This window comes from Lampris incognitus, chromosome 8, assembly GCF_029633865.1.
Source record: "Lampris incognitus isolate fLamInc1 chromosome 8, fLamInc1.hap2, whole genome shotgun sequence".
Taxonomy (NCBI): Eukaryota; Metazoa; Chordata; class Actinopteri; order Lampriformes; family Lampridae; genus Lampris; species Lampris incognitus.
This window is the reverse complement of record NC_079218.1, coordinates 316257-335795: the sequence shown is the minus strand read 5'-3', so window position 1 is coordinate 335795 and position 19539 is coordinate 316257. Positions and strand designations below refer to the sequence as shown.

Below are 19539 nucleotides of genomic sequence, written 5' to 3'. Positions count from 1 at the left end.
AAAATCTGTTTATTCAGTGGAAACACTGGTAAATGTGCATTTTGTTGATTTTTGTTGTCTATTTGAGGTTTTGTCACGATGATTCTTGAATGAGCTACAGTCGTTGGAAGGCATCATTAAATGAGCAGAAAATACCTCTACTGTTACTTATATAGAAGTAGTAGTATGGTATTATATCTGCCTAAAGTTTCATGTGCAGCTGGCTCTTAAGTTATATCAACAAATTCTAGTTAATTCCACAGACTACATATCTAAACTATTTTGACTATATGAATGTGGGTTGGACATGTAGATCAGGTGAATCGGCCAGACTAAATTGTCCCTAGGTGTGAATGTGTCAGTCCTGTGATGACCTGGCGGTTTGTCCAGGGTGTCTCCCCGCCTGCCGCCCAATGACCGCTGGAATAGGCTCCAGCATCCCGCGACCCCGATTGGGATAAGCGGTTTGGATAATGGATGGATATCCTTATTAGTAGTAGTAGTAGGATTGTTAGTAGTAGAAGTAGTAGATGGAGTAGTAGTACTAATGGTTGTACAAATAGTAATAGTGATGGTAGCATTCTTGCCACTGTCTTTCACCTTCCCCAAATCTTTTACCCACTCATTTCAACCACTCAACACATTCATCACTGACACTTAGATAATCACACTTAAAGAAACCTTCGTTTGTCTGTGAGTCTGTTTACACCTGACATTAACGTGTCTTGGGCGATCCGATCACAAGTGGATAGCTGTAAGTACAGGTGTGAATGCACCCCATGCGTCTTCAATGCATCTTGAGATCCGCATGCCAGGCCACATTCAGAGGTGGCCTGGGACGCATTTGTCCACATCGCATTTGAAGTGTAAATGCATGTGTCCCAGGCCGCATTGAAAGACCATCCAACAGACATCCTCTGCCTACGCAGAGGACATCTGTAATTTCTGACACAGACCCACAACTATGGAGTCAGAATCAAAATACTTTATTCATCCCTGGGGGGAAATGGGGTAAATTTAAGCGGTGGAAGAGCCCCCATCGCTTGAACATTAAAGTTCAACTTCAGGTTCAAGTTCATTTCTCCACCACAGCACAGAGCCCAACCCGCTCAAACCCGCTGCAATAATTAGATAATCTGAGCCTGAACTGATGTGATCGGTTAAAGCCTGACCGAACCATGTCAGGCTTTAACCGAGCGGGTTGAGAGTATTCTACTATTCAGACATTTACATTGTCTCACATAATGAGTTCTAAGAATGAGTTTCAACTTTTGCTGTGTATTTTGAGCACAAAATAAGAGCCTGATGCTCCTACTTCACTCAGTTAATTTTCGTCATCAGATCATTAGTCTGTATCTGGCGCGACATGTTTCCATGCCATTGTAATAATGTGAAACTATTTACCCATAGACTGTATCTTAAATGCAGTATATCAGGTCAAGGGTCTGGAGGCTTTCAGACAGAGCTACATCATCGTCCTCAGAATAATGTTTATTTACACAGCACTTTCTAAAAACCTGCTGTGCTTCAAAACAAGATAGAATAGAAGTAAAAGAAAATAAGTGCAGTTGGGATGTGGGATGATTTATTTCTTTAAGAGCACTTCATATTTTGTACTACAACATAATTTTTTTTAAATTTCTGATTTTCCCCTTTTTTCTCAATTTAGTGGCTAATCGATCCCTATTTTAGTTCAAACACCCACCCTCGTACTGCATGCGTTCGCCAACTGCATCTCTCCGGCCGGCAGTCTCGAAGGATTCGCCTTGCCACTTTCGTGACAAGGCGAATCCAGGCTGAACCACTGCTTTTTCCGACACACACAGAGACGTATTCATGTGACGAACACAAGCCAACTCCGCCCCTCTCCCGAAGACAGCGTTGCCAATGACTGCTGCTTCATTGAGTCCGGCCATAGTCGGATCTGACGAGACCGGGGCGCGAACCCCAGTCCCCAGTGGGCAACTGCATCGACACAAAGCTGATGCTTAGACCGCTACACCACCGCGGACCAACAACAACATAATTTGACAGTAATAACTGACAGATGTGAAATACATCATACAAATTGTGACCGCATTAAAGTGAGGCTCGAGTGAGCAAGGATGTCTCATTTTGCTGAATGCCTCTGCTTTGACTCCTTTCCTCACGTTTCTGTACATATTTATGCGTTTATTATTTACGGGATTGTCGCACGTGCCATGGGGAGGGCCCGAGATGAAGGCGGAGATGGTTTTAGGTGATTAACGCCAGCTTTATTTAATAATGTCTTTCATTCGTTCTTTCACACAGGCCGGTGCCCTGCTCTCCTGTGAGCCACACTCCCTCTCTCCGCCTGCAGCCGAGGCTAAAAACCACAACTCCCTTCCACAGTGATGTACGTGTTTATTTGCATATAGAGCAGGGAAAGTGAGATCCAATCACAAGTGGTCACTCGAGACACATGTGGAGACGCATTCTGATGCCAGGTGTGAACTGACGTACTTAGAGCTGTCCACTTGTGATCGGATCACCCAAGACGCATGTTGATGCCAGGTGTGAACAGCCTGTCTGTGTGTGGGCTGCCTGCTGTGTGGGGACACAAGCATGCATTGGCCATTTGGTGACACATAGCAGGGTGGGTAAAGCAGCTTTCATCAGTGCCAAACTGGTCCAACCTGCCCTTATGATGAAACTGAAAATCAAATGTAATGTACTGTAGCTCCTTTGCCAAAAAAATTCATATTATGACCAACCTAGGTCATATTATGAATTTTTTTTCATAGTCGGGTGACAGATTTTCAGAAGATAGAAAATAAGTACTATCTTATAAGGAACTGAAGAAATAACATATCTTCTCTTGCTTTTTATAAATACTGAAGTGCAGAACATACTCAAGACAATATCACATATTGACTGTTCAGACTGATCAATGGCTTTAAATAAATCACAGCGATGGACTTTTTGAAAGAGTAAAAGTGGTGAGGGAACTTTTGCATTATAAATATCAACATAAGTCTTGGTTGAGAATGTGGATTTGCGCCACAGATTGAGCAGTGGGTTGATAAAACCATCTTTTCAGATCTAATGAATAGAAAAAAAATCTAATAGTGTTTTGGCATTGTTTTTAATTTAAACAAAAGGTCTCAGTTTCATACACAAATTTAGTACAAGGGAGAAGGTAGTAGTAAATAGGAAGAGGTGTAGTGCACCTTAAATGATAATACTGTCAATTACTTACTCAAAGTGACAATGTAATATTTCATAGTATTTTGGACTAACAGGTTTTTGTTAGTCCATATGCATTATCAAGATATAAACTGTAGAAAGTGTAAGTGTTGATCAACTTCTTACACCATTGTCTTGAAGAATACTCAGTGGAGCATTTAATCTTGCGACCCACAGTACCGCTGCTAACGTTATAGCATATTAGCAACCCACAGTACCGCTGCTAATGTTATAGCATATTAGCAACCCACAGTACCACTGCTAAGGTTATAGCATATTAGCAACCCACAGTACCACTGCTAACGTTATAGCATATTAGCAACTGCTACAATTGTAAAAGCCTACACAGAGTTTTGCCATTGAAAATTACTTCTTTGTCTGATGGAACTTGTTTTAATTGCAAATTCTTGACAAAGTGAGGGTTTTGCTAGAGCTTTGGCAATCTTGGTAATATGACACAGTACCACATATTAACCAAAATACTTCTTTTTTTCTTTGCTAACATTTTTGCATTGTTTGCCACCGTCATTTATTTCTGGACAGAATGATTTGATGTTGTCTTAGTGAAGAGCACAACCTTCTTACCTTCTTCAGTAGCACACCTACTGGCCATGAGGATTCAGGCATACTACTGAACTTGTACCGTTACACTACTATACCCCACAAAGAAACCAGACATGGTTTCAGAGAAGAAGGGTAGAAGTGAAGTCAGTGGGTCAAATGGATTGTTTGGGGTGATCTGGACCATCATTTGATGGGTTCATGACTGATTTTCTTTCTTTTTTTTCCAAAAGAAATTAAATGCTGGGGACCATTCTACACAGTTTCATGTCATTTCACTGTAGATTTTTGAACATAAATAGTTTAAATGATACAATGAAACTAATACTAAACTAAAACTAAATCTGCAGCATGCAGTGGGCCAGCAAATCTGAATTATTCTGTAAAACAGTGCAAGTCTTGAGATTTTATGAATCTGTCCCACATTCGGGATATTAAAAAGAAATTTGATAAGAGTTGCATCACCAGCTGTTATCATGGCCTATTTTATTCTCTATTAGGGGGTTGTGTAAGTATGTTTTATAAATGAGGAGGACCCTGTACAACAAGATGTTAACAATCTAAATACAAATTAATACCTTTTGTACAAATTGTTTCATTGGCAGGTAAAGGTTGCTCTAAATAGGTTTCAGGTATTGAAATGTCTTCATTAGGCTCGGCGGCTGATCTCTCGTCACTAATTCCATTTGGCCTAGATCATAGTATTTATAAGGTCAAATTGTTTTTGCATGAGTTGTATGTATGAGCTGTTATATTCACTGCATACTCTAGTCCACTGCTCCACACAGCCCATAGAGCTGCAGCTACAGCGCCCAGAAGAAAAAAAGGTAAAACTGGAGGTCTCATGGCCAGATTGCCGCACTTTTCTCCAACACCTCCCAGCATCCAGTCCCGCAGTCCTATACAGTGGTCATTACCTTTAGGGAGCCGGTGCGGAAGCGCAGGATCTTCTTCTTCAGGGCGTGTGATGCCTTGATCTTGACAAAAGCCTTGTGCTGCAGTGGGACTCCAGGAGGGGCAGGGGGAGATGGGAGTGAAAGCTGGGGGGGCAGTTGTTGGGGCCATACCAGACCCCCACTTTCGTCTGAGTCACTGGACAAGGAGCTGGAATCTGGGGAGTCAGCCTCACTCATGCTTGACTCAGATTCAACATGACCATGATGAGTGTAGCCCTCGTCGGGCTGAGACAGCCGGATATGATCCCTTTCCATCTGGTACTCCACATGCTGGTGATGATTAGAGTGATGGTGGCTATGACTATGGTGGGGATAGGCATATGATGAGTGTGTGGGGCGAGATTTACGGGTGCGTCTGGCACAGTGGTCTCTTTGGCTTGGGGCTGAAGGGGGTGGTTGAGGTGCCTGTGCAGGTGGCTGATCAGCCTCATCTTGGCTGAGCTCCAGGGTGGACCGCCAGCGTCGGTAGCCTCCGCTCCCTTGCTGCAGCTTCTTCCCCTTGGACTGACTGCCACGGCTCCCCCCTCCACCACTTCCACTTCCACCTCCATCTCTCTCCATCGTACTGTACTTACGCTCTGGAGCTCGTTGGAGGCTGTTCTCGGACTGAGACCGGCATGCCTTCTTCCCTGGCTTCTTTGAGGCCCCTCCTTTGTCTTCATTGGAGCGGCACTTTTTGGGACCTGCTCTGGACCTGGAGTGCTGAATCTGTGAAGCTGTGGGCTGCTGCTCTTGGTGTTGGTGGGAGGATCTTTCTGGAGAGTATGTGCTTCGACCGGGCTTGGATCCCCCAGAGCCCCTGGGACAGTTGGAGTGATGATGGGCTGAGGTTCTGGTAGAGGCCCTGCAGGGCTGGGCTGGGATATACTCAGCATTGACCAACTGCTCATCGGGGGAAGGCTGTGGATTAGGCGGTGGTGCAGGTGGAGGAAAGGGGTGATTTTGGATGCGCTGGGGTGAATCAGGCTCACTGTTGCTGGAGTCCTGGCGGCCTTGAAACACTCTGCAGGACTGATAATCCACAGAAGTTGAACGGGGGCTTTTTACCAGGGAAGGCTGCCTGGGTCTGGGGTAGGGTTCTGGCTGGTGCTGGCTACTTTGCTGGAGGTGATGGTAGGAATGTGGGGATTCTTCAACAAACCCCGTCGCCAGAAAATGCTCATGATCCAGGCTATGAGATACTTCCAGAACTTGGGATGGAGCAGGGAGCTCGGGCATCCCCTGATTCGAAACCTGCATGGGTAAATTCTGGTTTTCTTTGCGACATAAACTGCTCTGCCTTGTCACGGTGACAGCTCGGGTATCATGTGACAGGCTGGTGCGGGGCTTAGAAGAGCGCGGTGGTACTGCTCGGCGTTGGATCAGTCCAAACATGTAAGTCTCGGCCCGTTGGGCTTGTTGATAATCTTCTTCAGTGGGCTCGCCATCTTCCATCTCTCCTAAGTCATCCTCACCCTGTGTCCCACTCCTAGGGTCCAAGGGTGACGTTTCCCCTTTATCTGGTTCCCCTGTTCCTTCAGCAACACTCTCCTTGGAGGGATAAAGGGCTGAATAGGAGCCCATGACTGAGGTGCGGTAACCAGAGTCAGGAAGTCCATCTGAATTGGATGCAAGGATCTGGCCTGTAAATGGAACGCAGACAAAAATTATTCAAAATAGCAAATTAAACTTTTATGAGCTGTACAGCACTTTAACTACACAAGCACGGAAAGTGACCTGTTCACAATATAGGATTTTATTCTCTTTGTGAATTTGTGTTGCTTGAGTGATAAGGGAAAGGAAAATGTCATTTCTCAAATATTTTCCTTTGCTCTAGAATGGTTCACTTTGTGTTGATGCATATTCACACCCGTTAATCCACGGAACGTTTTGTGCCACACCCAAATGTGTGATGCCAGGTTGATGAACAGCTTCCTGTGAATAAATTGTAAAATGGCGAAAATTTGGCTGAAACTGGAGGATGAATTTCTGTAGATACTAGTGCATTTTATTTTTTTGGCACTGTCAATACAGCAACAACATGATTTCCATTATGGAGTTGGATTAGAATTATATCAACTAATAAAGCCTGTTCACTGCCAAAGGAGTAACATAGATTCTATAAGGCGATCAAATATCTCCTTTACCACCAACCAAGACAGTTGTGTGTTTTTTTAGCTCTGGGAGGAAAACATCTGTGCTGACCAAAATTAGTTGAGTTTTCCTTGGCTGAAGGAATAGCATATGTGAATTCTTCACTCCAGCTGAAGTCAACCTACTTAAATGTTGGACTACACGACTTCCTTAGTTTTATTAAAGAAACAGACACTGGTGCTGTGCTTTCAGTTGCTCTGCACAATAGAAGGACCTGCATTTAATCCATTGGTTTTGAAGAGTCACAGTTTACTGTATGTAAAGAGTAACAAGAGGTAAAATGGGGCAAGAAGTGGTGTGGGAAGTATGTAGCTTGTAATGAATGACTTTGACTCCTTCAAATTGTACCACTTCTAAAACATGAGTACTCCAAGCACAGTAACGTGACAGTATGAGACACAGGATGGCATTCTTTTTTACTACCAAGTGGCAAGTTTTGCCCTTTTCCTCATAAGGGATTTTTTTTAACCCCCCCCCCCTTTTTTTCTTCTCCTCAATTGTATCCGGCCAGTTACCCCACTCTTCCAGTCATCCCAGTTGCTGCTCCACCCCCGCTGCTGATCCGGGGAGGGCTGCAGACTACCAAATGTCTCATCCGGTACATGTGGAGTCGCCAGCTGCTTCTTTTCACTTGACAGTGAGGAGTTTCACCAGGGGGACGTAGCACGTGGGAGGATCACGCTATTTCACCCAGTTCCCCTTTCCCCCTGTGCCTCGACCAACCAGAGGAGGCGCTAGTGCAGTGACAAGGACACATACCCACATCCAGCGTCCCACCCGCAAACACGGCCAATTGTGTCTGTAGGGACACCCGACCAAGCCGGGGGTAACATGGGGATTCGAACTCGCGATCCCTGTGTTGATAGGCAACGGAATAGACCGCCGCGCCACCCGGACACCCCTCATCAGGGATTTTTTTCATGATAACCAATAGATCAAACTGTACTGCAGATGTATGCACAGTGGTGCTCTAGCGCAGTGAAGACTAATGGTGGGGGACAACTGAAACTATGAAGATGGTCGTCGTATAACAGCACATTTGAAGTGTGAAACCTTTCTGAGGGACTGTTTCTCTAACGTGAACAAGCTAACCGTCTTTGGTACTCAGCTCTTGTCTTGCCGAAATGTAATGTAAACAGACCTGTGTGTGTGTGTGTGTGTGTGTGTGTGTGTGTGTGTGTTTGTGTATGTGTGTGCGTGTGTGTGTGTGTGTGTGTGTCTTCAACACAAGGAAATGGGGTGAGGGGAAAGGGGGGGTGGATTTAAAAGATAGGGTCACTTCTTTTTTTCAAATACATCAACTTAATGAATACTTACAAAACGTATGACAGGTTATCACACTAGCCCACTGAGGCCTCTTGAATAATACGAAGACTAGTTTAAGCCCTGGTCCGTGGCTGGAGCTGTGTGGCCAGTGCTCCAGACGGTGGCCAGGCGGTTACGGGGTAGTCAGCGGTAGTGTCTGTCTAGCACGTGAATTCCTGCATGTGAAATGTTCCCCTGCAGTGTTCTGTAGGGGTCCCTGTAATGTTTGTTGTTAACGTGGACTGAAGTAGCCCATCACATGACATGGTGAAGCTACGTCCAAGCAGAGAAAAGGCAAGAACAACACTTTCCCCTCATATCTTGGGACGTTCGATTTGAAAGAGAACTTCATTTAATTGTAAGTATACTTATTCTAATTAATTCCACCAGCTCTTTCATCTGTTTCTATCTGCAGATGTCTCTCGTTTTTCTAAGACTCGTTCTGTATTGACAGACGAATTCACAAAAAACGGATTGCGGCCGCTGACAACACCACGAGACGCACATCACTTGCAACTGCCATCTGCGCCGTCTCAAGGTCCAGTTCACAAAAGATATTGCCCTAATGACATTACAGTGCAAACACACCCGGGAAGTTTTGCGTCTGATTGCAATTATCCATGTGGCAAAGTATAAATGGTGACTTTGTGCCAAGAACACTGTAAGCAGGCTCAGTTTTTGTTTGACCTGGCAACCTGTATCTTCGAATGATTTTGGTCTCAGTTAAATAAAAAAGTGATATTCTCCTTCGAAATATCCACTAATGAGCACGCCTGCTGCCATGATCACTGGAAAGTTGGGCTTGACACCACTTATAAATGTGCTGCAGTGACCACCAGCTCGCTGAAGACTAACTGCATGCAGCCGAGCGCTGTTTGGTGTCTGTGAAGCGAACTTGTTTTTGCAGTGAGGCTCATTTGCATAGAAAGGGACCAATTGGGCACCAAATGTATGCATATTACCTAATTTAATTACATGCAAATAGCATCCAGAGAATCCGGACGCTATTTGGTTGGCAGCACAGTTGGGGGTGCATGTCACCCTTTGCAGGTACTTGGAGAATTACACAGTTTCTTTTTGTCTTATTTGTGCAGGTTTAGTGGCTGCAAAAGTTGCACAATCCTTTTGTGAATTCACCAGTAGTGTTGTGTCAGAGTGATTGTTATTTGGGGTAATTTAACTGTGCACTCTCCCTTGTGCCTCTCTGTGCTCGGCTGCCCAATCGTGTAACTTCAGTGACGTTGGTCATCTGATCCAGCGGCCCAATCATATCAAACATGATCACTGAGTCAGTCAGTCAGTCAGTCAGTCATATTCATGTTTGTAGGGCTGGCCCACTGGTCCAGTCCAGCCAAAACTGACAGTACAAACTCAGCATACTGTAGAATGATGTGATATCAAGACATACGGTAATGAAGGTTGGTTGTGATAAAATGTAGACATTACTATGTAACCATGTAGCCTTGAAAAATGGTATTTAACCAAATCACCAAAACTAGATTAAAAAAAAGGTCACAAGTATTTTTTCGGTTCATTTTGGATCAATTTCACACATTTTACCAAAAAAAAACAAAAACTTGTTAGACTCACTTTTATGGGAAAAATGGGTAGTCTAGTTATTATTATTTATTTTTTTTACATGATGATGCTGGTCACATGGCTTGGGTCCTGGGCTGTTCCGGTGGTGTCTGGACACTGCTTGGCATCCTGCGCATCATATTCTTCATAAATTTTATAAGTCCATTGTAATTGTGTTATCCTCTTTCAATGTTGTATTGTGTAAATTGTGTAAACACAGCATCATGTCACATTGTGCGTCTTGGGAGAGAGATCCTCCTCTGTTGCTCTCCCTGAGGTTTCTTCCTAGTTTTTGTCCCTGTTAAAGGGGTTTTTTAGGGAGGTGTTCCTTATCCAATGAGAGGGTCTAAGGACAGGATGTTGTGTTGCTGTTAAGCCCACTGAGGCAAATTTATAATTTGTGATATTGGGCTATACAAATAAAATTGATTTAATTTATGGTAATGTGAACCATTCCCTGTGCTGGGTCTGAGTCCAATGACTGTTTTTCATCGCGAAGCACAGAGTTTAGGTAAGACTCCTATATTACCTTTAAAGGATGATTCTTAAATCTTTTTTATAACCTGGGCCTTATCTTTGTAGTTTTGCCTTTGTGCATATCGGTTATGTTTTCATTTTATACACCAGCTTCAGTTTGGAGGGGATATGGGACCACTGCTGGACAGTGTCACGTCAAGTCAACTTTATTTGTAAAGCCCAATATCACCGATTTGCCTCAGTGGGCTAGTGTCACAACGGCGTCTTTGGCGCCACGGAATACGAGCATCAGACATGGTTCAACAAGTCAATTTAAGTACATATTCAGAAGTGAAAACCAAAGTGCAATTTAAAAGTTATGACCCGAAGTGTCCATTGCAATAGTCCATCGCATTGCTGAGCTACTTTCTGGTTCAACATGGAGGAACAACCTTTCCTAGTACCCATCGACTAAGTACCTGGCCACCACAACTGAGAAGTCATAGATAATGGGCAATAGTCAGCTGAGGCGGGAGGGTTTTTCCTTGTTGGAAGTACAGATGTAAGGCTTGGCTCTGTGGCCCCAAGACACCGTTGAAAAGCTGTGTCTATGAAATATTTGTTTGAAATATTTCCAGACAACTATTTGTTATTCTTTTTTATTATCCTTTCTATCTGTTTGTATATTTTACCGTGTTTTTGTGTGTGTTGATGTTGTTGTACTGTTCTGTTTATATCTTTCGGAAAACTTAAAAAGTGAGAAAAAAAGAAAAGCTGTGTCTAGCAGTGCTCCCATGTCTAAAATACCTACGATAATGACCCAGGTTGCAAAGATTTGGAATTATCCTTTAAGCTGCAGTGCTATAGAGGATGCTTGTGCCATTAGAGAGGGATAATGGATTTGGCTGACTACTTCTCTTCCTGCCAGACACCAAATCACGTCAATATTGATCTCACGACCTTAGAGAGAGAGAGAGAGAGAGGAGAGAGGAGAAACTGGCAGTTCTCCTGGGTGAAGGCACAACAGCTCCTCTGGCAGCTAAATACTCATCTGCTGCCACAGCCTGCGGGAGTCACAACCACTATCAGATCCCCAAAATATATGCTATTAAGTCATTGCATTAAACTGTACAACATTTATTGCCCTGTACTGTATGGCAATAAAAAATATTGACTGCTTTAGTAGGCAAAAATATGGAACCTGCTTATATGATGACACCTATGTATTAATGTGTGATGTAATGTGAATTTCATGTGTATTTAATGTGATGTAATGTGAATTTAATGTGTATTTAATATGTGATGTAATGTTTTAATCTTCTGCAAACTGCTTTAGCAACACTAAAGCTATTTGAATTTGAGAGAGAGAGAGTGTACCATTGCTCATGACTGTAAGCCAGACAGTGCAAGTAGAAAATATGTTGAGCTATATCACAGAAAGGTGAATCAGTTCATCTGGACACGTTTGTTGAGGGGGATGAACGCTGTGTCCAGATGAGCTGATTCACCTCTCTGTGATTTTCTAACCTGGATTATTGAGCATGGATAGAGACAAGGTGAACCATGCACACTTTAATTTAAGGTTGATCTGCAAATCTCAACATCTCTTTTGCAGGACTGATCCCTAACTACCAAGCCTGCTTTCGGGTGACCTGACCACACAGACTGGCATGACTGCTCCCATCTTTGGCATAATTAAAATCATTCCTATAGTCAGCTGGGTGAGTGAGTGATAAAACTATAATGACTATTATCAGAACTAAATGCCACCAATAGTTATTTAAACGTGACTTGGCTCTGAATAGTAGAATTGATCGTCTTACCAGAACTGCATTGGAGCTCCCCCCGGTCAGAAGGCGACTCCACTGACCTGCTGGCTTCAGCGTTCACCTTCAGTTCTGCCACCTGCTGCTCTAAAGACACCATTATACCCCAGGGGGTACACTGGAGAATGCTCTGGACCAGAGAGGGGGGGGGGGGGGGGGAGAGAGAGAGAGAGAGAGAGAGAGAGAGAGAGAGAGAGAGAGAGAGAGAGAGAGAGAGAGAGAGAGAGAGAGAGAGAGAGAGAGAGAGAGAGAGAGAGAGAGAGAGAGAGAGTTTAGTTAATGAGAGAGAGAGATTTCTAATTTCTATCGTCATTATCTAGCGAATGCCTCTTGGCAGGCACTTTTGGTCTGGGGCGACTTGCGGGCTGTAGGTGCACGCATTCTCCATGAGTGTGGCCCCCTGGGGCCGAGCATACAGCCTCAGCGTTGTTGGTGCCGTGTTCTTGCCGGCTAGGCCGCGGAACCATAAACTGTTATTGCTACTGTTGTTTGATATCATGATCCTTGTTGTTGTTGCTGTTATTACAATCATTGTTGTGTTGTGCTGTTGTTTTACATGCTTTGGCAACATGTACACAAACCTATGTCATGCCAATAAAGCAGATACTGAATTGAATTGAGAGAGGGAGAGTTAATGAGAGAGAGAGACAGTTAATGAGTGAGAGAGAGACAAAAAGAGAGACAGTTAATGAGCGAGAGAGAGACCGTTAATGAGAGAGATGAGAGAGAGAGAAGCTCAAATCCTTAAAACCCAATAAAGCTTGTGGCCTTGACAGCATCAGAAGCGAGATGCTTAAAAACAGCACACCTGAGCTGCAAAGGGCAGTACTCAAATTATTCAACATCGTTCTAAGTTCGGGATTTTTTCCTGACACCTGGAGCAAAGGGCTTATAACTCCTATTCATAAAAATGGAGACAAATTGGGTCCTAATAATTTCAGAGGCATTTGTGTGAGCAGTAGTCTGGGGGAGGTGTTTAATAGCATTTTGAACAATCGAATTCTAACCCTCCTTAACGAACACAATGTCCTGAGCAAAGGCCAAATTGGCTTCCTCCCAAATCACCGGACTATGGACCATATTTACACCCTACACACCCTCATAAATGAAAAGGTGAATCAAACCAAAAATGGAAAAATATTTGCTTGTTTTATTGACTTCAAAAAGCTTTCGACTCTATTTGGCATGAAGGACTATACTATAAACTTTTACAAAGTGGTGTAGGGGGTAAAGTGTATGACATAATAAAGTCAATGTATTCGGACAACAAATGTGCAGTTAAGATTGGAGACAAACACACTGAGTTCTTCACTCAGAATAGAGGGGTGAGACAGGGCTGTGGACTTAGCCCGACACTGTTTCATATATATATTAATGAACTGGCGGTGCAGCTGGAACAGTGTGCAACCCCAGGTCTCCCCCTGTATGACATGGAAGTAAAATTTTTGCTTTATGCAGATGATCTAGTTTTATTGTCACCAACCGCAGATGGGCTGTAACAACTACTAGACCTGCTTGAGGACTATTGCCAGCACTGGGCCCTGGCAATAAATCCAAAAAAGACAAAAGTAATGATCTTCCAGAAGAAGCCCAGATGTAAGGAAAATAGATACCAGTTGACTCTAGGTAGCATCACCTTAGAGCATACGATGCAGTATACGTACCTTGGTCTAATTATTACAGCATCGAGGAGTTTCAGTAGGGCAGTGAATAACCTAAAACAAAAAGCTGGCAGAGCTCTATATGCAATTAAAAATAAACTATTTAACATTGATATACCAATCTCCATCTGGTGCAAACTGTTTGGTAGTGTAATTCTGCCCATTGCACTATATGGAAGTGAGGTATGGGGTCCACTCAGTCTTTCCAGCTACACTAGATGGGACAAGCATCCTGCAGAAACCCTACATACTGAATTCTGTAGAATGATTCTGAAAACACAAAGGAAAACACCAAACAACGCATGTAGGGCAGAATTGGGCCGGTTTCCATTCTTGATAAATGTACAAAAAAGATCTCTAAATTTCTGGATGCACTTAAATACAAGCCCAACAAATACATTGCACTTTAAAGCTCTGAAAACCCAAGAACTGAACCCCGAAAAGAGTCCCCTGAAGCAGCTGGTTCTGAGACTCACTAACCCTTTAACAAATACTAAGACCAACCAACCTCAGGCCAGCACTGCATCCCAAACCAACATGAGGATAAATCAGTTATAAAACAAACAAACATGAGGATAAATCAGCTATAAAACAAACAAACATGAGGATAAGTCAGTTATAAAACAAACAAACATGAGGATAAATCAGCTATAAAACAAACATGAGGAAAAATCAGCTATAAAACAAACATGAGGATAAATCAGCTATAAAACAAACAAACATGAGGATAAATCAGCTATAAAACAAACCAACATGAGGATAAATCAGCTATAAAACAAACCAACATGAGGATAAATCAGACTGTAAAACAAATAAACATGAGGGTGAATCAGACTGTAAAACAAACAAAGTTTACAATAAATCAGGCTATAAAACAAAGCAAGAACAATTATGTGAAACATTGGAACGCTGAAATCAAAACTCTAAACAAACTAGAAGTGTATCGGGCCCTAAAAACAAACTATGATCTGGAAGGACACCTCTTAACTGTCAGAGACAGGAAGCAGCAACAGACCCTCACCAAATACAGGCTCAGTGACCACAGTCTAGCCATTGAAAAGGGGAGACGTAAAAAGACGTGGTTGTCAAAAGAGCATCGAACATGTGGTCAGTGCATGACAGATGAGGTGGAGACAGAGGGGCACTTCCTCCTTAAATGTGACAGATTTGAAAAACAGTGCCGGGCTTTTGTCCAGGAGCTGGAACATGTGATTCCAGAGTAGCAGGAAATGGAGGACGCAGGTAAGCGGCGGGTGGTCCTGGGAGGGGGGCCAGCGGCGAGCATTGCAGCAAGATTTATATTTTCCTGCCACAACCTGAGAGACAGTGGGGGACGGCACCTATTGCTACTGTTGTTGTTTAATATAATTATTGTTGTTGTTGCAGTCATTGTTGTGCTATTGTTTTACATGCTTTGGCGATATGTACAAAAATGTATGTCATGCCAATAAAGCAAATATTGAATTGAAAGAGAGAGAGAGAGTTAATGAGAGTTAATGAGAAAGAGACAGTTAATGAGAGATTTTTTTCTAAATTTTTAAAACTAGTCTTTATTTAACAAAAAAAATAAATCAGAAAACAGACTTGAAATCTTTTTAACAACATAATATTTGTCAAATCACAAACACTCAACACGCCTCTTTTAACAATCCCAAAAAAATCATTCAATAACAACTCAAAACATTTAAAAAAATAAAATAAAAAACAGGTAAGACCCCTTTTATCCGAGCTCTGCAGCAGAAACCAGCTAGTCCTCTATGGTTGAACACAGCACCCCTGTATAACACCATATGGTGTGAATGTGTCCACGTCCTTCATCACTTTGTAATAGTTAAACTCTACCTGATCCTGGCATGGACCATCCTGCTAAACAACATAACACCACATGGTGTGAATGTGTCTACATCCTTCATCACTTTGTAATAATTAAAATCTACCTGATCCTGGCCTGGACCATCCTGCTAAACAACATAACACCACATGGTGTGAATGTGTCCACATCCTTTATCACTTTGTAATAATTAAAATCTACCTGATCCTGGCCTGGACCATCCTGCTAAACAACATAACACCACATGGTGTGAATGTGTCCACATCCTTCATCACTTTGTAATAGTTAAACTCTACCTGATCCTGGCATGGACCATCCTGCTAAACAACATAACACCACATGGTGTGAATGTGTCCACATCCTTCATCTCTTTGTAATAGTTAAACTCTACCTGATCCTAGCCTGGACCATCCTGCTAAACAACATAACACCACATGGTGTGAATGTGTCCACATCCTTCATCACTTTGTAATAATTAAAATCTACCTGATTCTGGCCTGGACCATCCTGCTAAACAACATAACACCACATGGTGTGAATGTGTCCACATCCTTCATCTCTTTGTAATAGTTAAAATCTACCTGATCCTGGCATGGACCATCCTGCTAAACAACATAACACCACATGGTGTGAATGTGTCCACATCCTTCATCACTTTGTAATAATTAAAATCTACCTGATCCTGGCCTGGACCATCCTGCTAAACAACATAACACCACATGGTGTGAATGTGTCCACATCCTTCATCACTTTGTAATAGTTAAACTCTACCTGATCCTGGCCTGGACCATCCTGCTAAACAACATAACACCACATGGTGTGAATGTGTCTACATCCTTCATCACTTTGTAATAGTTAAACTCTACCTGATCCTGGCATGGACCATCCTGCTAAACAACATAACACCACATGGTGTGAATGTGTCCACATCCTTCATCACTTTGTAATAATCAAACTCTACCTGATCCTGGCCTGGACCATCCTGCTAAACGAGATACCACCTGGTGTGAAAGTGTCCACATCCTTCATCACTTTGTAATAGCTAAACTCTACCTGATCCTGGCATGGACCATCCTGCTAAACAACATAACACCACGTGGTGTGAATGTGTCCACATCCTTCATCTCTTTGTAATAGTTAAAATCTACCTGATCCTGGCATGGACCATCCTGCTAAACAACATAACACCACATGGTGTGAATGTGTCCACATCCTTCATCTCTTTGTAATAGTTAAACTCTACCTGATCCTGGCATGGACCATCCTGCTAAACAACATAACACCACATGGTGTGAATGTGTCCACATCCTTCATCACTTTGTAATAGTTAAAATCTACCTGATCCTGGCCTGGACCATCCTGCTAAACAACATAACACCACATGGTGTGAATGTGTCCACATCCTTCATCTCTTTGTAATAGTTAAACTCTACCTGATCCTGGCATGGATCATCCTGCTAAACAACATAACACCACATGGTGTGAATGTGTCCACATCCTTCATCACTTTGTAATAGTTAAACTCTACCTGATCCTGGCCTGGACCATCCTGCTAAACAACATAACACCACATGGTGTGAATGTGTCCACATCCTTCATCACTTTGTAATAGTTAAACTCTACCTGATCCTGGCATGGACCATCCTGCTAAACGAGATACCACGTGGTGTGAAAGTGTCCACATCCTTCATCACTTTGTAATAGCTAAACTCTACTTGATCCTGGCATGGACCATCCTGCTAAACAACATAACACCACGTGGTGTGAATGTGTCCACATCCTTCATCTCTTTGTAATAGTTAAAATCTACCTGATCCTGGCATGGACCATCCTGCTAAACAACATAACACCATATGGTGTGAATGTGTCCACATCCTTCATCACTTTGTAATAATTAAAATCTACCTGATCCTGGCCTGGACCATCCTGCTAAACAACATAACACCACATGGTGTGAATGTGTCTACATCCTTCATCACTTTGTAATAATTAAACTCGACCTGATCCTGGCATGGACCATCCTGCTAAACGAGATACCACGTGGTGTGAAAGTGTCCACATCCTTCATCACTTTGTAATAGCTAAACTCTACCTGATCCTGGCATGGACCATCCTGCTAAACAACATAACACCACGTGGTGTGAATGTGTCCACATCCTTCATCTCTTTGTAATAGTTAAAATCTACCTGATCCTGGCCTGGACCATCCTGCTAAACAATATAACACCACGTGGTGTGAATGTGTCCACATCCTTCATCTCTTTGTAATAGTTAAAATCTACCTGATCCTGGCATGGACCATCCTGCTAAACAACATAACACCACATGGTGTGAATGTGTCCACATCCTTCATCACTTTGTAATAGTTAAACTCTACCTGATCCTGGCATGGACCATCCTGCTAAACGAGATACCACGTGGTGTGAAAGTGTCCACATCCTTCATCACTTTGTAATAGCTAAACTCTACCTGATCCTGGCATGGACCATCCTGCTAAACAACATAACACCACGTGGTGTGAATGTGTCCACATCCTTCATCACTTTGTAATAATTAAAATCTACCTGATCCTGGCCTGGACCATCCTGCTAAACGAGATACCACGTGGTGTGAAAGTGTCCACATCCTTCATCACTTTGTAATAGCTAAACTCTACCTGATCCTGGCATGGACCATCCTGCTAAACAACATAACACCACGTGGTGTGAATGTGTCCACATCCTTCATCTCTTTGTAATAGTTAAAATCTACCTGATCCTGGCCTGGACCATCCTGCTAAACAATATAACACCACGTGGTGTGAATGTGTCCACATCCTTCATCTCTTTGTAATAGTTAAAATCTACCTGATCCTGGCATGGACCATCCTGCTAAACAACATAACACCACATGGTGTGAATGTGTCCACATCCTTCATCACTTTGTAATAGTTAAACTCTACCTGATCCTGGCACGGACCATCCTGCTAAACGAGATACCACGTGGTGTGAAAGTGTCCACATCCTTCATCACTTTGTAATAGCTAAACTCTACCTGATCCTGGCATGGACCATCCTGCTAAACAACATAACACCACGTGGTGTGAATGTGTCCACGTCCTTCATCTCTTTGTAATAGTTAAAATCTACCTGATCCTGGCATGGACCATCCTGCTAAACAACATAACACCACATGGTGTGAATGTGTCCACATCCTTCATCACTTTGTAATAATTAAAATCTACCTGATCCTGGCCTGGACCATCCTGCTAAACGAGATACCACGTGGTGTGAAAGTGTCCACATCCTTCATCACTTTGTAATAGTTAAACTCTACCTGATCCTGGCATGGACCATCCTGCTAAACAACATAACACCACGTGGTGTGAATGTGTCCACGTCCTTCATCTCTTTGTAATAGTTAAAATCTACCTGATCCTGGCATGGACCATCCTGCTAAACAACATAACACCACATGGTGTGAATGTGTCCACATCCTTCATCACTTTGTAATAATTAAAATCTACCTGATCCTGGCCTGGACCATCCTGCTAAACGAGATACCACGTGGTGTGAAAGTGTCCACATCCTTCATCACTTTGTAATAGTTAAACTCTACCTGATCCTGGCATGGACCATCCTGCTAAACAAAAATTCAACATCATATTGTACACACTCCTCAATTCTTTTTTTCTGGCTCACATAGCCATTTTTGCCTGCCCTGCAACGAAGTTCAATGGTTGGCATTTACATTTTACATGTTGGCTGTATTTGAAACCAAAAATTAAATTCTGTTTGCAAAAACTTTCCCCAGATGATCTAAATAAATGTTCTAATAGCAGAAACGGGGGTGCAAGCCTCACACACTCTACAAAACAATGTTTCTCTCTGGGCACAACAGGGACAGTTGTCATTCACGTCAGGGTCTGACACAGAAACAAAGCATTGACCGCCACTATGCCACGCAAGACCCTCCACTGCAGACCACCTGCTTTTTTAATCAATGGTGGCTTGTATAAAAGAGAGAATGAGAGAGAGAGAGAGAGACGGTTCATGAGGGAGGGACAG

The 19539-nt window shown here is 42.9% G+C and overlaps 1 protein-coding gene across 1 annotated transcript in view; it reads right to left on the bottom strand.

Annotated features, from left to right (window-relative positions):
• Nucleotides 1-2344: 2344 nt before the first annotated feature.
• The window catches only part of LOC130116857 (dapper homolog 3-like), a 65431-nt gene continuing 48236 nt past the window's right edge, over nucleotides 2345-19539 (bottom strand). Inside the window, exons 2-3 of the mRNA XM_056284936.1 lie at nucleotides 11999-12131; nucleotides 2345-6325 (exon numbers count right to left, since the gene is read on the bottom strand). Of these exons, the coding sequence (XP_056140911.1) occupies nucleotides 4647-6325; nucleotides 11999-12131 (1812 nt within the window). The 3' untranslated portion in view covers nucleotides 2345-4646. The remainder of the gene's footprint in view (nucleotides 6326-11998; nucleotides 12132-19539) is intronic.